Below are 18426 nucleotides of genomic sequence, written 5' to 3' on the forward strand. Positions count from 1 at the left end.
CGAGCCCCCCCCCCACGTGGCCAAAGGGAAAATCTCTCTTGCGCTCTCTCTTTCTTTGCCATTCTTTCTCCACCTGCTAGAAGGCCAATTCAGGATGGAGAAGCCTGTAAGGGGCCACCAGCTTTTGGGTGGGTGGGTGGGTGGGTGGGGGACACATAGAAGGAGGGAGGGGGCTAGGGACCTGGGTGCGAGTGGCGCTGCCTGCCCCCCCTTGCCCCCCAAGTCCAACAAGGAAGAGCCACAGGCCAGGAAATGGTGGCAGAGAGGGGAACAGCCCCCCCCCCGCAACGTAAAAATGCCAAGCTCCCACACACATTGCTTTTGTGAAAAGGACCGGCTGGCGATATGCAAATGACATGCAAATGCGAATCTGCTCCCAGCTCAAGGTGCCAATCAGATCTGGAGGCATGCAGATCCCTTCTCCACAAGCTCATTAAATCATCTTCAGGGATGCTTGCCAAAAAATCTCCCCCCCCCCCCCAGACACACATCAAGAGGGGAACATGTGGCTTCTGCCCAGGAAAAGCCAAGTTTTTTTGGGACCTCTCCAAGGAAGGCTGTTTCCCCAGCAGGCAAAAGAAAGCCCCCCACTTCTGCTGGTCACATGAGGCAGAGCCCCCACAAGGTCACCTGGACCCCCCCCCCAGGACAGGGGTGCGGATCCTGCCAAAGCACACTGTTAACCCTTCAGCTACCTGCCAGCCACCACAGAGGTGTCCCAGACCTCATCTCCCTCCTGGAGACCCCCACTCCCCCTTTCCATCCTCTTTCTGTTGCTATGCAAATGATATGCAAACGGACAGCGGCAGAAGCCACTGGGCAGCAGCATCTTGTTGGGGGGACGCAGGAAGGAGTTGCACCACTGTAGACACAACCAGAACGCCGCCCCCCCCCACCGGAAAGAAAGGCCCTGGGTGGTCTCCCAAGGAGAAAACTGGGGGCGGAAGAGAAGTGGCCACCCTCCTCTCGCCAAGTCATTCCTGGGGGATTGGGACCTGCACCCCCAAACAACAGTGCTATGGGTCAACCACAGAGTGACAGGACCGGGGGGGGGCAGCCCCAGTTCCTGGAAGTGGCAGCAGAGCCACTCGGGCAGCCCAGGACACGCCAGCAGGGGAGGGGGCTTGGGGTGCCCCTTTCCTCCTCAGGCCACCCGATGGGAAGGTGGGGGTGTGGAGAAGCCGGACCTTCCTGTCTTGGGGGGGAGAAGGAGGTCTTGGCGGGGGTGTGTGGCTGGGGGGGGGACAGCAGCTCCCTGCAGTGCAGCATCACACTCTGGGAATGTGCTTCTTGCTGAAACAGCCCCACCACCACCACCCCAGCATCCCTCTGACAGGGTTGCCTAGCAACATCACGCCCCCTCTCCTGCCACAGGAAGAGAAGGGAGGCCTCCGGGTGCCAAGCAAGGGGTCCCAGAGCCCCCCCCCCAAGAAGCCCCTTCCTCTTAAGACACAAGGACTGGGAACAGAGAGCAATAGACACACACACACCCTGGTCACTCTCTCCCCTCAAGTGGGGATTATTGGGCTCTCTCCCCGTCCCCCACATATCACTTGGTGTGGGATCCTGATACACTGCTCCCCCCGCCATGCTTTCAATGGCACAACCACAAAATACATGCATGAAAGTGTTTGCCAGGCGTACTGCGGCCCCCTCCCCACAAAATGCTGCCCCTCACCCACTTTGCCCTCCTGCCTGTGCTGGTGCTGCACTAACTCCCCCCCCCCCATGGCTGAGAGGGGGTCTGCCCCACAGGAGAGGCAGGCACAGATTGAGGCTTCTAGGCCTCTGAGCATGGGCAGAGTCGGAGTTAGGAACCTGCAGGTGCGCGGAGCAGCCTCCAGGTGGGGCAGGAGCCCCTGTTCCCTGACCACTGGTCCTGCTGGCTGCTGAGGGTCCAGCTGCGACAGGAGACAGGCTGCCACAGGAGGGGGTGGCACAGCTGGCAGTGGGAGGGGGCACTCAGGAAACCCCCAGGACCCTATTCGGACCCCCACCCCCGAGCTAGCCATTATGGTGTGCTCAGCAATTGGAGGGGGGGGCGCATTTGGCGGATGGGACCACATGGCAGTGCCAACCCTGACCCTTTGCACGGCAGGAAGTGGGATCGCCAGAGAGGGCTAGTTTTGGGGGGGGGGGCGAATTTGAGGGTTGAGGTGGAAGGAGAAGGAGAAGGAAAGACCGAGCTATGGGTCAAGCAGGGGCCTTCAAGGATGCAGGCAGGAGGAAGGGGCCCACTCTGTCAAGGGAGGCGGGGGGGGCAAGAAGAGCTATAAGACACCCCCCTTACAGGCCTCCGTCTCAGGCAGAACCCCCCGCCCAGCTCAGCATCTGCGAGGAGCAGAGGGGATCCCGGGCCTCTGGTGGTGATGGCGGGGGCCTCGCTCGGCCTCCTCTCCCCACAGAGAGGTGCTGGGGGCGGGAGGAGCTGCACTACCTGCCCCCCAAGCCACGAAGGCCTTCCCGGGAAGGTCTGGGATCCAGCGCTAGGATGGCGCCTCCCTGCCCCCTCCGCCCCACGTGGAGACCCAAGCGGGCCGCGGGCCAGACGGGGGTGGAGTGGGGGGCACCTGCCCCCCAAGTTCCAGCTGCCCCCCACCCGCCAGGCCCCAGGACGACCCCCAAGATACACAAAATAATCTCCAGCCTGCAGCCCCCACCCCCACTCCGCGCGCCCCGTCAGTCCTAGCCCACGCCAGCCTCGCTCCGGATTCACCGCTGCATCCCCCGAAAATGGGGCGCGGGCTGGGTGGACCTGGCCGGGGGCGGCGAGCTTCCCCCCCCTCACCCCCCCCCGACACACACACATCCACGCGCGCGCCCGTACCTCGGAAGGGGGCATAGGACATGGTGCCTTCAGCCTCTGCCTGCGCGCTCGCGGCTCATGGACCAGCCGGGGAGGGGGTCGGCCGGCCCGGCAGGGGAAAGAGAGCGGGAGCCGCGGGGAGGGGGCTCGGCCCGGCAGGAGGAGGAGGAGGAGGAGGCGGGCGGGGGGGGCGCCGGGCCTGCCTGCCTGCCTGCCTGCCTGCCTGCCTGCCTGCCTCCCCCGCACTGCGCCCCCGCCCGCCCGCCTGTTGGCGGCGCCTCCCCGGCTGGTCCTGATGCGAGAGGATGTCGCCGCTGGTCCTGATGCGAGAGAGGATGCGGGCGAGGATGCAGGCGGCGGCCGCGGAGGAGGATGCTGGCGCGGAGGCTGCGGCGCGCACAGGCTCCCTCTCGCCGCCGCCGCCGCCGCCGCCGCTGCTCTTCGCTCCTCCTCGCTCCTCGCCTTGCCGCCTCCTCCTCCTCCTTCCTCTTCCTCCTCCTCCTCCGGCAGCCGCCTCAGCATCACAGCCCGGCCGGCCGCGCAGAGGAGCAGCAGCAGCAGCAGCAGCAGCAGCGCATCTCCGCCGCGTCGCCGCAGGAGCGCTGCCCACTCTTAAAGGCGCTGCTGCTGCTGCTGCATTTGGAGGGGGGGCACCGGAGCCGCTGCGGAGGGCAGGAAAGGCGAGGTGGAGGGGAGAGGGGGGTGTCTCAAGGTGCCCCCCACCACGCTGGATCCACCACTCTCCGGCATGACTCCCCCTCCATCACAGGGCACCCCCAGCTTGCAATTGTTAGGTGTGGTGGGAGAAGAAGGCAGTGTCTGATGCGGGGGTTACTACTTTCAACCTTCCCCACGTGGCGACACCCCCATTCTTATCACCCAGGGTGCAAAGGCTCAGCACAGCTGCCCCCCATCCCAAGGCACATCTGGAGGGGGTGGCTTTGATAGGCCCTGCTCACTCCTTCCTCCACCTCCTGGCCCAGCCACACAGAGCAGAGGCCTGTTCCACTGGCCCCTCCATCCCCACAGCAAGCTGGAAAAGCAGGTCCCTCATGGGCCCATTTTTACAGATAGGGAGGACTGAGGCTTCTGGGGCCTCTGTGGTCATGTGCGCTCTCTTGCCAGCTGGGCCAGCCTTAGCCTACAGACAACCCTGTGGTGTAGGCCAACGCTGCAGGCGAAGCAGGACCTCTTTGCAAGAGCCATGTTTGTGATGGGGGGGGGGGCTACTGATTTCCTCAGTTCCCCAGAAAATCACCCTATGGGAGCCATGCAAGTGAGTAGTGGGTGGCTCATCTTATTTCGCCTTCTATTAGGTGGAACGGGAGGGTTCTGGGCCGAAACTATTTGATGGATAAGCAGTGGCGTAGCGTGGGGGGTGCAGGGGGCGCCGGCCGCACCGGGCACAACATCTGGGGGTTAGGGTTAGGGGGCACAAATCCACAGGTTAGGGGGCGCAAATTACTTGCCTTGCCCCGGGTGCTGACAACCCACGCTACGCCACTGTGGATAAGCAAGAGAGGATATATTAAAGTTAATTTATCTCTCACATGAGAGGTTTAGAGCCTTGGCCTTTCTGAGTTAAACTATTCCCATCCCTTTGCAGAGTAGAAACAGAAACTTGAGAGCAGGTTGCCTAGCTTTAAATGTACTTGGAGTCATGCCCTTTGCCACCTGCAAAAGTAATCAGTCTGTGTGGTAAGTACAAGAAAACACGTTTACTCACATGTAGGTCTTGCCAGGATTCAGCAAACAACATGGTACCAGGCAGACAGTGATGCTTGTAAGTGACCCTACAGACTCAAAGAACCGAGGCTGTCAAGCAGCTCAGTGACCTTTGGCTTTTGACTTAGAAGAAACAATACATTTTCTGCTCTCTGGGTTGTAGGAGGATTTTCCTAATTCCTTGACCTCCACACCCTTGCTTAAATACTGGAGAATTATGTGTGTATTATTATTTTTAAATAATATTTATTACTTTTAAACCTTACAAGAACAAAGATGAAAAGAAGAAGAAAATAAAAAAGAAAAAAGGCAAAAGAAATACAATACAATACAATATATAAACAATGCACAACACAACATTAACACATTAAACTAAACATAAAAAAACAAAAACAATTTAAATTTTTTTTAAAAAACATACATCATACCGTTTCAATGCCCTATCTTTCATTTTTTTTAATGATATTTATTAAAGTTTCCAGTAATGCACGTAGAAGCAAACAACATCACAAACATATAAACATACACAAAACAAGTATAATTTCAATCCTTTTTTTTCTTAAGCCTTATTTCGCCGACCTCCTCATACCTCCCCCTTCTGTATTATAATTTCATTATCCAATCAGCAAATCCTCTCCCTTATTTCCCATAGTTTTTGATCTTTCATTTTCTTTTCCTTAATAAACGCCACTGAAAACCATTAATTTTTAAACCCATGTCATTCTAGCCTTCATTAATTTTACAATATTTGTTAAGATAGTCTTTAAATTTCTCCCAATCTTCTTCCACTGTCTCTTTCTCCTGGTCCCGGATTCTGCCAGTCATCTCTGCCAGTCCCATGTAGTATACCATCTTCATCTGCCATTCTTCCAGGGTGGGTAGATCTTGTGTCTTCCAATACTTTGCAATGAGTATCCTTGCTGCTGTTGTAGCATACATAAAAAAAATTCTGTCCTTCTTTAACACCACATGGCTAACCATACCCAGGAGAAAGGCCTCTGGTTTCTTCAAGAAGGTATATTTAAATACCTTTTTCATTTCATTATATATCATTTCCCAGAAAGCCTTAATCCTCGGGCATGTCCACCAAAGGTGAAAGAATGTACCTTCATTTTCTTTACATTTCCAACATTTATTGTCTGATAAGTGGTAAATTTTTGCAAGCTTGACTGGGGTCATGTACCACCTATAAATCATTTTCATAATATTCTCTCTCAAGGCATTACATGCCGTGAATTTCATACCGGTGGTCCACAACCTTTCCCAGTCAGCAAACATAATGTTATGTCCAATATCTTGCGCCCACTTAATCATGACTGATTTAACCGTTTCATCCTGCGTATTCCATTTCAGCAGCAAGTTATACATTTTTGACAAATTCTTAGTCTTGGATTCTAACAACTCTGTTTCCAATTTTGATTTTTCCACCTGGAAGCCAATTTTCCTGTCAATGCCCTATCTTTCATTCCCTCGTTTCATCGACCTCCTCTCACCTCCCTTTTTGTATTCCACTTCTATTAATTATTTCAGCAATTCCTTTCCCTCTTTTTCTATTTTCTGTCATATAATTATCTTAACTTATTTTAACCTTATCTTCCATTAATACCATAATACTTATTTATACTTAACTCCTTATAACATTTCTACTAAAGCCATATAATTTCATTCCAACATTTTTCTAACACTCATTAATTTTACAGTATTTCTATAAATAAACTTTAAACTTTTTCCAATCTTCTTCCATCGTCTCTTCTCCCTGGTCTCGGATTCTGCCAGTCCTTTCCCTCTATTCCATATGGTCCATCAACCTGGTGATCTTCTGTCCGAGGCTCTTAACTCTTTTCCAAGTCCCTTCTGCAGATCTTCTTCATATTTATACATGCACTTTACTTTGACTTCTGCTGATCTTGTTCTTAATTTCCTTCCTTTGATGCCGAGGAGTAGATCTCGGGGAGGCTCCAACCTAGCAATGTTTTTATTCCTTCTCGACAGGTCAGCCAAATCTCCGTAGTTAGCACTAAAGTCCAAAAGATGTTTCAGGACGTGTTTCAAAATCCCTCCAAAACTGAAAGTCCCCACAACTCCAATCTCCTCCTGGCCCAAGTCCAAATCCCAAAGGTCAGTACATCCCTGCATGAGGGAATCTATCCAACTTTCCTTCTCAAATCCAAGCAGGGCTCCAATCCTCAAAATCTGACTTTCTCTAAATTCAGTCATAGAAGGCAACAACTTATATTCATCAAATTGCCTCTGTAAGACTGGGACTCTCTCCACTTGTATTACTCTAGGTTCAACAACAACTTTCTCCCTTGCCTTCTCAACAATTTGCCACGTCAAAGTAGATTCCTGAAACGATTCCTGAATAGTTTCTGTATAGATGTTCACTTTTTGTCCCAAATCAGTCACTTTTTGTCCCAAATTGTCAATTTTGATAGTCATCACATCCGTCTTCTTATGAAGCTGTTCCAATGAGGCACTTATCTTGCATAATGCATCCACTAAGGCTTCTTCTGTCGACATTCTTACCAAGGTCAATCCCTGGTTCTCACAGTTTTTTATCTCTGCAGCTGGTAATTCCCCCAGCTCCACTCCTGTAACAGTTTCAAAGGCTCCCTCTAGAGGGAAACAATTTCTATTTGTATCAATCCTTTTAACACAGTTCAAGCAACAAAATTAGTTTCAATTTTCAGTTACTTTTACTCCTTTTTAAACGCAGAAGGAAATAATGGAAACAATATATTTCTCTTATTTAACTATCTGTCCACATACGTTTTATTCACAGTCAATGAACTTTCCCAAAACGTCAGTCTTAGTAGCAGCCCGTTTCCAGGTTCAAAGCGGTAGAAATTTATCTTTCTTCGCTTTCTCTCCTGCAGGCTTACGCCATCCAAAATTTCCCCCCTCTTCTCCTGCTTCCAAGGGGGGGGGGGTTAATGATTTTAACCGATGGCAGTTTAATCCTTTACAGAAGACTTTCCAAGACTTTAGCTTGCAGCCTCTTTGCTTCAGTCTATTTACAAAAGGGGAAGGCGGACTTCCTGTTTTAAACATCCCCATTTCGGTGCCAAATTAAGACGTTTAAAAATCCAATTTTCCGTTCTACTCACGGGTAGTTGTTTTAAGATCAAATTGTCCACAGGAAAAAGTCAGCGCTCTCCGGCAACAACTATGCGGCTTCACTCCGTTAAAGAAGCAGTCAGTTCGAAGCACCATGCCACTCACCCCACGTCGCTCCGGATCCCGAAACCGGGTTTCCCCGCGAGTAGGGGAGGCGCAAAAGGTGCCAGCCAAATCCCATGTTCACAGGCTTCTCCCGCCTTCGCCGTGGCAGCCAAACCCTAATTTCCATGAAGCAAATTCCTCCCGATCAGAGGAATTCAGCCATTGCTGGAGGCGCCAACCCGGAAGTCCTCGTCAGCCGCCTTCCTGCCATGATGGCTTGGCCTCCGCTTGTGTAATCTTGGCCACTCTTTCTTGCAATAAGCAAGTCATCTATGAATGCCAGTACATAGGGAAAGGGCCCATTTTTGCATTTGCCGTGCAAACACATGTCTGTGTGGCTTGTGTGTGCCCTGGCTGTGTGAACATGCTGAACAATGTCTCATTCCATGCCCAGCAGCCTGTCTTAGACCACAGAGGCCCTTCTGAAGATTGTGGACTAAATGGGCTTCATTTGGTTCAACAAAACTTTTGTCCTGGCCCCACACTGCTTTTTCCTCCTGCACCCCTAGCTATGCCACTGACTACATAGATGGTGCTGATCTCTCCTGTTTTGAGGTCCAAGATTCTGTAGCCTTTGCCTCCAGAAGCATATCCTCAGGGAATTACTATTTCTGCCCTTCTTGTTATTTATAACCTCTCTTGCAAGCTTGAGCTCATTCTGAGTTTTAGCCCGCCTGATGTTTACCCTGCAACTGTTGGCTAGTTGTGTCTACTCCTCCTTTATCATTTCTCCTTTCTTCCATTTCTTACACATTCCCTTCTTAACTCTCAGCTCACCAGTTTCCTTAGCTGCCTCCCAATTTTCTTTCTTGATGGAATTGTCTGCATTTGGCCCTTCAGGATTTCACCTTTAAGAAACTCCCATCCATCTTGGACTCCCTTCTCTTTGAGTATTTCTGACCATGGGATCTCACCCAGTAGCTCCTTCAGCTTCCTGGAATTGGCCTTCTTAAAGTCCAGATTCCCTGTCGATTACCCTCAACTTTCCCTTGCCTCTGAGATGCATTTTAAATAAAAGGACACATTCTACTCATGTAAAAACACGCTGATCCCCGGACTGTCTGCAGGCTGGATTTAGAAGGTGATTGGGCCGGATCCAGCCCCTGGGCTTTAGTTTGCCTACCCATGGTTTAGCTACTCACCCTGATAGGGACCTAGTTGGTGCTATTTTTATAGAAAAAGAGGTGCCAGACCACACCCTTGAGAGATGCCGGAACTTAGTTTTGGTGAGTTCTGGCTGCAAAAAAAGCCCTGGACCTAGTGAGCTCAGACCCATTGCCATCTTGCTGTGCCTCCAAACCACCAGCCACGTCAGTTTTGTCCCAGGCTGCCCCTGTCTGCAGGGCTACGGTTAGAATTCCTGTCTCCACTAACCCAGCCAGTGCAGCGATTATGGCATTCAAACCATAAGCTTCCTTTTGAATCAATGCATTGATTCTACTAAATATTCCTTCTGATGTTTGTTTTGTCAGGAGACATTGGTGTCATGCAAAAGTTCCCCCAGCGAGGGAATTTTACTCTCTGTGATGTTATTTCCCTTGAACGTCTGTGGCAGGAAAGTTACAGCTAGGTAGCCATGTTGGTCTGCCGTGGTTGAAACAAACAAACAAACAAACAAAATTCCTTCCAGTAGCACCTTAGAGACCAACTAAGTTTGTTACTGGTATGAGCTTTCGTGTGCATCTGAAGAAGTGTGTATGCACACGAAAGCTCATACCAATAATAAACTTAGTTGGTCTCTAAGGAGCTACTGGAAGGAATTTTTTGTTTTGTTTCGACTGTGGCAGGAAACTTAGACTAAGGATTAAAATCCTCCTGGCTTCAGATCATTCTCATTTTTCATTTGCAAGCTGATAGAGACAGAGCCTTACTGTAAGTTCCCTCTCTCTCTCTGTCAAGCGCCATATTACTACTTTCAGTGAGTGGAAAGTAACCAGGGGCGTCTTACCCATAGAGGCTAGTGGCGCGGGGCGCCAGGGCGCCACGTTCTGGAAAGCGCCAGGGAAGAGGCGGAGGCTGGACGCAGCGCCCCCCGGCACCGGCACCACGGATATGCTTAAGACAGCCCTGAAAGTATCACTGCCTGCCTTGTCCTCTTCACTGTTCTTTGCTGAAGCCTGGCAAGACTTGAATGTGAGGAATCATATTTCCTTTTGCTTACTACTCAGTCTATCACCTGCTATTTTTGTAGGAGGGAAAGAGGGTGACTCCAAGAGTGCTGGGACACTCTGGAGAAGTATATCTAAGGCCAAGCAGCCTAATCTCAAGCTTCCATTTTTACTCTGCAAAGGGATGGTGGTATTTTAACACAGAAAGGCTGAGGCTGGAGACTTGCTGATGTGTGGGTGTTATGGACTGGCACCATGGGAACCCCCAAGGGAAGAAGGCTCAGAGCCGGGGGTTGTGGTGGGACCCTGGGAGCAGACTGGGAAGAGGAGGCGTCGGAAGCTGAAGAGGCATCAAGGTTTGGTGAGCAGGAAGGGGCAGAGGCTGGAAGCTGGAGAAGAAGGGGGCCAGAAAAGCAGATTGCGACTAAACATTAGGAAGAACTTTCTAAGAGCCACTCGAACCGCAGAAAATATGACCCCCTCGGGAATGAGCTGCCAGGGGACAAATGGAGTACAGAAAAATGTAGATGTTATGGGTAAGGGGGCTTCTCCTTGCCAGATTTGAAGTTATATTATGAGGCGTCCTGCCTTTGCTGGCTGCGGGAATGGATTTTGCTAAAAAATACAGATTTATTAGATCTAGAATGTCATGATAATAGGTTTGGGTGGCACACATATTTATGGTATGATAAAATTAAAGTACATAAAGGATTCCTGAACCACTTGATAAGAAAATCAATCTACAAGGTATAGGACAGGTATGAAAACTTATTAGAACGGAGAACACCATGGTGGCTCTCTCCATTGGAAGTATTTTTGGTTTAAAAAATTGTACATGAGAGGTGATTGGGCCACCTATAATGATTTGTTAAAAGAGGCAGGAGACTAACAAAAATTGAGAAATTTTGAAGATATTAGAGAATTGTTACTGGATTGGTTACAGTATCACCAATTAAATGATGTTTTTAAGGTTAATTTTAAAAAAGGTTTCGATACAATGTACAAACTACTTTTAGACTGGTACACAAAAAATGAAGAAGTTAAGGCAATGGTGATACATTGGACTAGAGATTTTGGGTATTATATTCAACTTTCATCTTGGGGAAAATTTTGGAAAGAAGAAATAAAGTTTACTGCATGCTGTCCATTGAAAGAAAATTATATGAAAATTGTTGGGATACTGCCAGGGAGACAAAGGCCATCACTGCCTCCAGCCGGACTCCGGACGTCCATCGATCTCCCGTAGACGTGCAGTATCAGCAATTAGCGACACGAAGCCTCAGAAATAGATTGCCACATTCTTAGGCTGGTGCACACTCTATCAGCAGAATTCACACAGCAAAAGTTGCACAACAGGAGAGCATATTTACAAGTTTATTCAGCGTTGGTCAGAACAAAGAAAAACATGATCGCCTGCTAGCGTGTTCAGGCACCGAGAGAGAAACGAAAGCAATAGCAAAACATAAACATCCTGTGAACAGGAAATACGCAGACTCTGTGACGCACAAAAGCCTGCTCCCTTTTAAGGTGGAACGGAAATAAAGTTTACTGCATGCTGTCCATTGAAAGAAAATTATATGAAAATGACATATTATTATCTAACACAAGTAAAATTGCTAAAATGTACAAAACAATTTCAAAACTGTCTTGGAAATGTAAAGAGAAGGAGGGTCCTTTTTACCATATGTGGTGGGCATGTATATTGGTAAAGGCTTTCTGGGAAATGATATACAATGAACTAAAGAAAATGTTTAGAAATACATTTGTTAAAAAACAGAAGCCTTTCTATTAGGAATAATAGATGAATAGCTACCAAGAGAATATAAAAGCCTTTTTATGTCTGCAACAATGGCAGCAAGAATGCTTCTAGCCCAGAGATGGAAGGAAGGAGAAGTACCAAAAAAAAAAGAAGAATGGCAGGTGAAACTGATGGATTGCGCGGAGATGGCGAGACTGACGGGGAAGATCTGAAACCAGGCAGATCAAGTATTTTCTAAAGACTGGAGAGTGAATTTGTAATTTATTTAAAAGATCACTGTAAACGGTTAAAATCTTTGACAGGCATGTGAGGACACTTGTAATGTGGAATTATTTATGTTAAATAATAAATTATTATTATTAACCCTAAGGTATCTGAAGAAGTGGACATGCACATGAAAGCTCATATCAAGAAAAAACTTAGTTGGTCTCTAAGGTGCTAGTGAATTTTTTATTTTTAATAATAATAATAATAAAATAATAATAAAATAACAACAACAACAACAACAACAACAACAACAACAACAATAATATCTGCTGGAGCTCTCTCACCAAAGAGTGTCTCTGCCCCAACCCTGAATCTAGCCATCCAGGAATACTTTTTTAATACATACCTCAACTTTTCCTTTTAACCAAATATTCCAACCAACCAAAATGAGATGGTGGGATAGAAAGGTGAGGAAATGGAGAAATACACAGGCCCTGAGAAAGCCACCAAGGGACGGAGGTTGAGAAAGGCAGCCCAAAGGCATTTCACCTCTGGAGTTGGAGTGAGCAACCTGGGCTCAGAACGTCCAGCTGCCTGCTCACATCTCCCAGGTGCTCACAAACATCCAAGGAAGCACGCAGACCTAGTGGTGTGAGGAAAAAATCCTTAAATAAGAGACACGGGGGAATGATTAATGGACTTCAATGTCTGTACACTAATGCGCAAAGCATGGGAAATAAACAAGATGAGCTTGAGCTCTTGGTACAGCAAACTAAATATGACATAATAGGCATCACTGAAACCTGGTGGGATAAGTCCCACAATTGGAATGTAATAATGGAGGGATACAATCTATTTCAGAGAAACAGACCAGACAAGAAAGGAGGAGGAGTGGCGTTATATGTCAGGGATGTGTATACCTGTGAAGAGATCCAAGATTTAGAACCTCAAAGCCAAAGTGAGAGCATTTGGGTTAAAATTAAGGGAGAGAAGAATAACAGTGACCTCATTGTGGGAGTTTACTATAGATCCCCAAGCCAAACGGAGGACATAGATGATGCCTTCCTGGAACAGATGGCCAAGCATGCAAAAGGAAGGGAGATAGTAGTAATGGGGGACTTCAATTACCCGGATATTTGTTGGATGTCAAACTCAGCCAAGAGCATAAGGTCAAACAGATTCCTCACTGGCCTTGCAGACAACTTCATTGTCCAGAAAGTGGGAGAAGCAACAAGAGGAACAGCCATTTTAGATCTGGTCCTAACCAATGTTGATGACCTGGTTAGTGGGGTAGAAGTGGAAGGATCATTAGGCGTGAGTGATCATGCTCTTTTGAAGTTTACTATACAGCGGAAAGGAGCAGCCAAGCATACTAGGACTCAATTTCTTGACTTTAAGAAAGCCGACTTCATAAAACTTAGGGAAGTGCTGGGTGAGATCCCATGGACAGTAATACTAAAAGGAAAGGGAGTTCATGATGGCTGGGAGTTTGTTAAGAGGGAGATAGTAAAAGCACAACTTCAGGCAATACCAATGAGACGGAAACATGGAAGGTGCCTAAAGAAGCCAGGGTGGCTATCTAAAGAACTTTTAAGTGAGTTAAGATTAAAAAAGGATGTGTACAAAAAATGGAAAAGGGGGGAAACCACCAAAGAGGAATTCAAACAAATAGCCCCCTGTACAAGTTACCCAAATCCTAATCAACCCCTCTCTTTCTCCCTTCTCTATCCCAGACACCCCAAAAAAGAAAAAACAACAAAAAAGCAACAATAGCAACGCAGTCAACCAAGCGTTGTGAGCCCTGCCAGTTTGATTAACTGGTGGTGTGTTTGAAGAGGCAAGGAGGCTCATAAAACCATGTGGGACCTTCCTACTAATTTCACTTAATGAAGCCAAAGGAAGCGGCCCAACTCCTTGCAATAACCAACTAAAGGATGAGAATATATATGTTTACATGTTGTCTGTTATGTGTGTTGTCTGTTAATACATATGTGAGAATATGTATGTTTACATGTTGTCTGTTATGTGTGTTGTCTGTTCCTTCTGTCTCTGACAGACTGGCTTTCTTAAGTGTGCAAATGTTTACCCCACCTCTTGCTTTGCCACAACTTTTGAGTTTGTGAGTCTACAGTCTTATTTTGGAATGTGCTGATAACCTAATGTTTCTGCTGCAAAAGCGTAGTTGAGCACAACTGCTCTCTCAAGCTAAAATGCAGTGTCTGTATTTCATTAAGCACATGCCTATGAAAATAGGCGTTCCTTCTAAGAAAATTGTTAATAAAAGGTAGAAGCTTCGATAGACAACAACTGTCTATCTATAGAGTCCAGTCCTGATATCAGTCTCTAAGATCAGCCAGGGTTTCCCGGCTTCTTATTGGAAAATGCCTTCCCCACTTGTTTCAGACTCTTTCAGGTCCCCCCCCCTCTTACTTCCGTGCCAAGTGAATTTACTCCCGAGTAAGCTTCCTTCAACAAGGGAGGGAGGCACATTCTTTGCTAAAAGTACCTGACATCTCACTTTCCTATGTATCGTTATTTAAAAAATCTTAATTAGGCGTACTATTCCTATGCAAGTTCAGAAACATTATTAACTTTTGTATCCCTTTTAAATCAAATCCAGGACTGTTTTTATTATTTGTGAGTGGTTATATCAACTGAAATAACCCTATGCTTATAAAATATTCTCTCCCAGATTCTCTTCCTATCTTATCTTAGGTAAACTGTTCTTCCTTTAAGATCATTTCTCTAGGAACTTGCACTCTTTAGTCTAAGGAAGTAAACTCTCACTCAAACTAGCTTCAAGATCTGCTAAAAGGGTTCTGTGTAAAGTTGGGTACTTTTATTTTCCTCTTCCTTAGTACATGATAGGAGCATAGATGTTTCCTTTCCCAGTTGTAAATCTGTACTTAAATGTATATGTCTCTTTAGTAGTAGAAATCTTGCTGTGAAATCTTGCTGTGAACCCTATATTTTGGAGGGTTGGACTAGATGACCCAGGGTCCCTTTCAACTCTCCCAATTTGTGGCTGTGTGGAGGGCCATGTGTCTGCAAGCATTGGAGGGTAATTCTTAAATTCTGGTGTGGTGATGGAGTTGAAATTCAGCCTAGCTTTGCTCTTTAGTTTTAAAAGGTGAGAGGTAAAGCCGTGATGTTTTTGAAGCACAACTGGTAATATCAAGCATTTGAGTGATTACAGTGTTTATCATTTTGTCTACCATTTAAAAATCAGACTTCAAAGTCAATTCAAAGTTTAAGCACATACAAATACATATGAGCCTTGACCAATCCTGTAAATAAAGGCCAGAAAATTTTTTGTCTGCAAATGGTAAGGCTGAAATGACTGAGAATGTTAAAAATCCTATGAATTCTGACTCTCTGGCCATTTTTTGCCATATATAAGGGCATGGCATTGTTCCGCAAATGACCAGATAAAATGACCAATAATATGACCAATAATGATAGCCCTTTCCTGGGGGGAAACCACCAAAGAGGAATTCAAACAAATAGCCAGCACGTGTAGACACAAAATCAGAAAAGCTAAAGCACTGAATGAACTCAGGCTTGCTAGAGAGGTTAAAAGCAACAAAAAAGGCTTTTATGGGTATGTTCGTAGCAAAAGGAAGAACAAAGAAACAGTGGGGTCACTCAGAGGAGAAGATGGTGAAATGCAAACAGGGGACACAGAAAGGGCTGAACTCCTCAATGCCTTCTTTGCCTCAGTCTTCTCCAATAAAGAAAACAATGCCCGACCTGAAGAATTTGGAGCAAATGATTCAGCAGAGGAAACACAGCCCAGAGTAACTAAGGAGATAGTACAAGAATACTTGGCTAGTTTAGATGTATTCAAGTCTCCAGGGCCAGATGAACTGCATCCAAGAGTATTAAAAGAACTGGCAGATGTGATCTCAGAACCACTGGCAGTCATCTTTGAGAATTCCTGGAGAACAGGCGAAGTCCCGGCAGACTGGAGGAGGGCAAATGTTGTCCCTATTTTCAAAAAGGGGAAAAGAGAGGACCCAAATAATTACCGCCCAGTCAGTCTGACATCAATACCAGGGAAGATTCTGGAGCAGATCATTAAGCAAACAGTTTGTGAGCACCTAGAAAGGAATACTGTGATCACCAATAGTCAGCATGGATTTCTGAAAAATAAGTCGTGTCAGACTAACCTGATCTCGTTTTTTGACAGAATTACAAGCCTGGTAGATGAAGGGAATGCAGTGGATGTAGCCTACCTTAATTTCAGCAAGGCATTTGACAAGGTGCCCCATGATATTCTTGTAAAGAAGCTGGTAAAATGTGGACTTGACTATGCTACCACTCAGTGGATTTGTAACTGGCTGACTGACCGAACCCAAAGGGTGCTCATCAATGGTTCCTCTTCATCCTGGAGAAGAGTGACTAGTGGGGTGCCACAGGGTTCTGTCTTGGGCCCGGTCTTATTCAACATCTTTATCAACGACTTGGATGATGGACTCAAGGGCATCCTGATCAAATTTGCAGATGACACCAAACTGGGAGGGGTGGCTAACACCCCAGACGACAGGATCACACTTCAAAACGACCTTGACAGATTAGAGAACTGGGCCAAAACAAACAAGATGAATTTTAACAGGGAGAAATGTAAAGTATTGCACTTGGGCAAAAAAAATGAGAGGCACAAATACAAGATGGGGGACACCTGGCTTGAGAGCAGTACATGTGAAAAGGATCTAGGAGTCTTGGTTGACCACAAACTTGACATGAGCCAACAGTGTGACGCGGCAGCTAAAAAAGCCAATGCAATTCTGGGCTGCATCAATAGGAGTATAGCATCTAGATCAAGGGAAGTAATAGTGCCACTGTATTCTGCTCTGGTCAGACCTCACCTGGAGTACTGTGTCCAGTTCTGGGCACCACAGTTCAAGAAGGACACTGACAAACTGGAACATGTCCAGAGGAGGGCAACCAAAATGGTCAAAGGCCTGGAAACGATGCCTTATGAGGAACGGCTAAGGGAGCTGGGCATGTTTAGCCTGGAGAAGAGGAGGTTAAGGGGTGATATGATAGCCATGTTCAAATATATAAAAGGATGTCACATAGAGGAGGGAGAAAGGTTGTTTTCTGCTGCTCCAGAGAAGCGGACACGGAGCAATGGATCCAAACTACAAGAAAGAAGATTCCACCTAAACATTAGGAAGAACTTCCTGACAGTAAGAGCTGTTTGACAGTGGAATTTGCTGCCAAGGAGTGTGGTGGAGTCTCCTTCTTTGGAGGTCTTTAAGCAGAGGCTTGACAACCATATGTCAGGAGTGCTCTGATGGTGTTTCCTGCTTGGCAGGGGGTTGGACTCGATGGCCCTTGTGGTCTCTTCCAACTCTATGATTCTATGATTCTATGAGAGCAGGCTATATTTAGATTAAGTCAACTGATTATCATATTTCCTTGTTCCACCTGGCACTCTGCAGAGTGCCAACCTTCCCTACCCGTTTGTTTGTTTGTTTGTTTGTTTGTTTGTTTAATGTTTTCTATACACGAAGTTCCCAGAAAGAAATTACTTCTTACTATTTCTTTCTTTCTGTTCCAGAAAACTATTTCAAATCTCTTCTATGACTTCTCTGTATCTCTTGCAGATTCAGTACTGTCTTTAAGTAACAATTGTTCTGTATTTATTTATTAATCTTGGTTTTCCCGTATAGCTGCGAAATTAATCTAACCACAACCAAGTATTATTCTTGGAACCATATTTTATCAGGTAGTTTTGAAGCAACACATATTATTATTATTTGAGATGTTTTGATTAGAATGCCAAATGAAAATGGGTGTAGATCATGTCCCAAATTTTATTTATTTATTTGAGGACACAACTACCATATGTGGAATAAGGTTCCTTCACTTTCCTTACATCTCCAACATATTATTATTATTATTGATAACAAGAAACGTTTATATGCCTTGATTTAGCAGGAATGGTCCCTTATAGAGTTAAATTGACTCATTTGGACAAGTGCCCTTTTAAAGTATGGTTTTGTTTTAACAGATTGGTTTTGAAAAGTTGAGAACCACGGGGCAAGATAAATTCAAATTGAATTGGGCAAGTGTATCCAGGCTGCAATTAGCTTTTGGTCCTTTAATGGCAAGTGAGCAACTTCCCATGAGTGCAAGACCAGAGCCTACAATAATAAAACCCCCATAGAAAGGCCAAGGCAAAGACATCTCTCTCCTGATATGTCCAAACCTGTGCCAGCTATGGTGAGTGCCAGGCGACATGGTTAAATGAAAGCCCTGAGGGGATTCAACAGGATGTGTTGCTGTATCACTATGTCGGTGTGAGACCACAGAAGAGCTAGCTTCGCACCTGAGAACACAAAAACGGTGGAGCTAAAAAAAACCAAACTGCATTTCTTTCCAGTCAGTAGTGGACCTTCCTGCTAAATGTAAAGCATAGACCACTATTAAACAAAATACAACAGGTGTTCTTTTATGTGATATCCTATATCCAGCTATCTGCACTACTATACTTGCAAATGACCTTAAGAGGCATGGCTTGCAAGTCCCTTTCAGGTTTGCACAAACCCACACATCTGGTACGGTGGATACCAAGTTATTATTTAGTGCAT

At 46.5% G+C, this 18426-nt stretch overlaps 1 protein-coding gene across 6 annotated transcripts in view; it reads right to left on the reverse strand.

Moving 5' to 3' along the window:
- The window catches only part of SYNGAP1 (synaptic Ras GTPase activating protein 1), a 69090-nt gene extending 66116 nt beyond the window's left edge, over window positions 1-2974 (reverse strand). For 4 of the 6 annotated variants that reach the window (XM_079964617.1, XM_079964614.1, XM_079964613.1 and 1 more), the window contains exon 1: window positions 2828-2973. In XM_079964617.1, the coding sequence (XP_079820743.1) occupies window positions 2828-2849 (22 nt within the window). In that variant the 5' untranslated portion in view covers window positions 2850-2973. Of the gene's footprint in view, window positions 1-2827 lie in introns of all 6 variants that reach the window. The other 2 variants (XR_013835624.1, XM_079964611.1) reach the window with 2 other exon arrangements.
- Window positions 2975-18426: the final 15452 nt, after the last annotated feature.

The sequence above is a fragment of the Podarcis cretensis genome (genome assembly GCF_951804945.1).
Source record: "Podarcis cretensis genome assembly, chromosome: 2".
NCBI classification, from domain to species: Eukaryota; Metazoa; Chordata; class Lepidosauria; order Squamata; family Lacertidae; genus Podarcis; species Podarcis cretensis.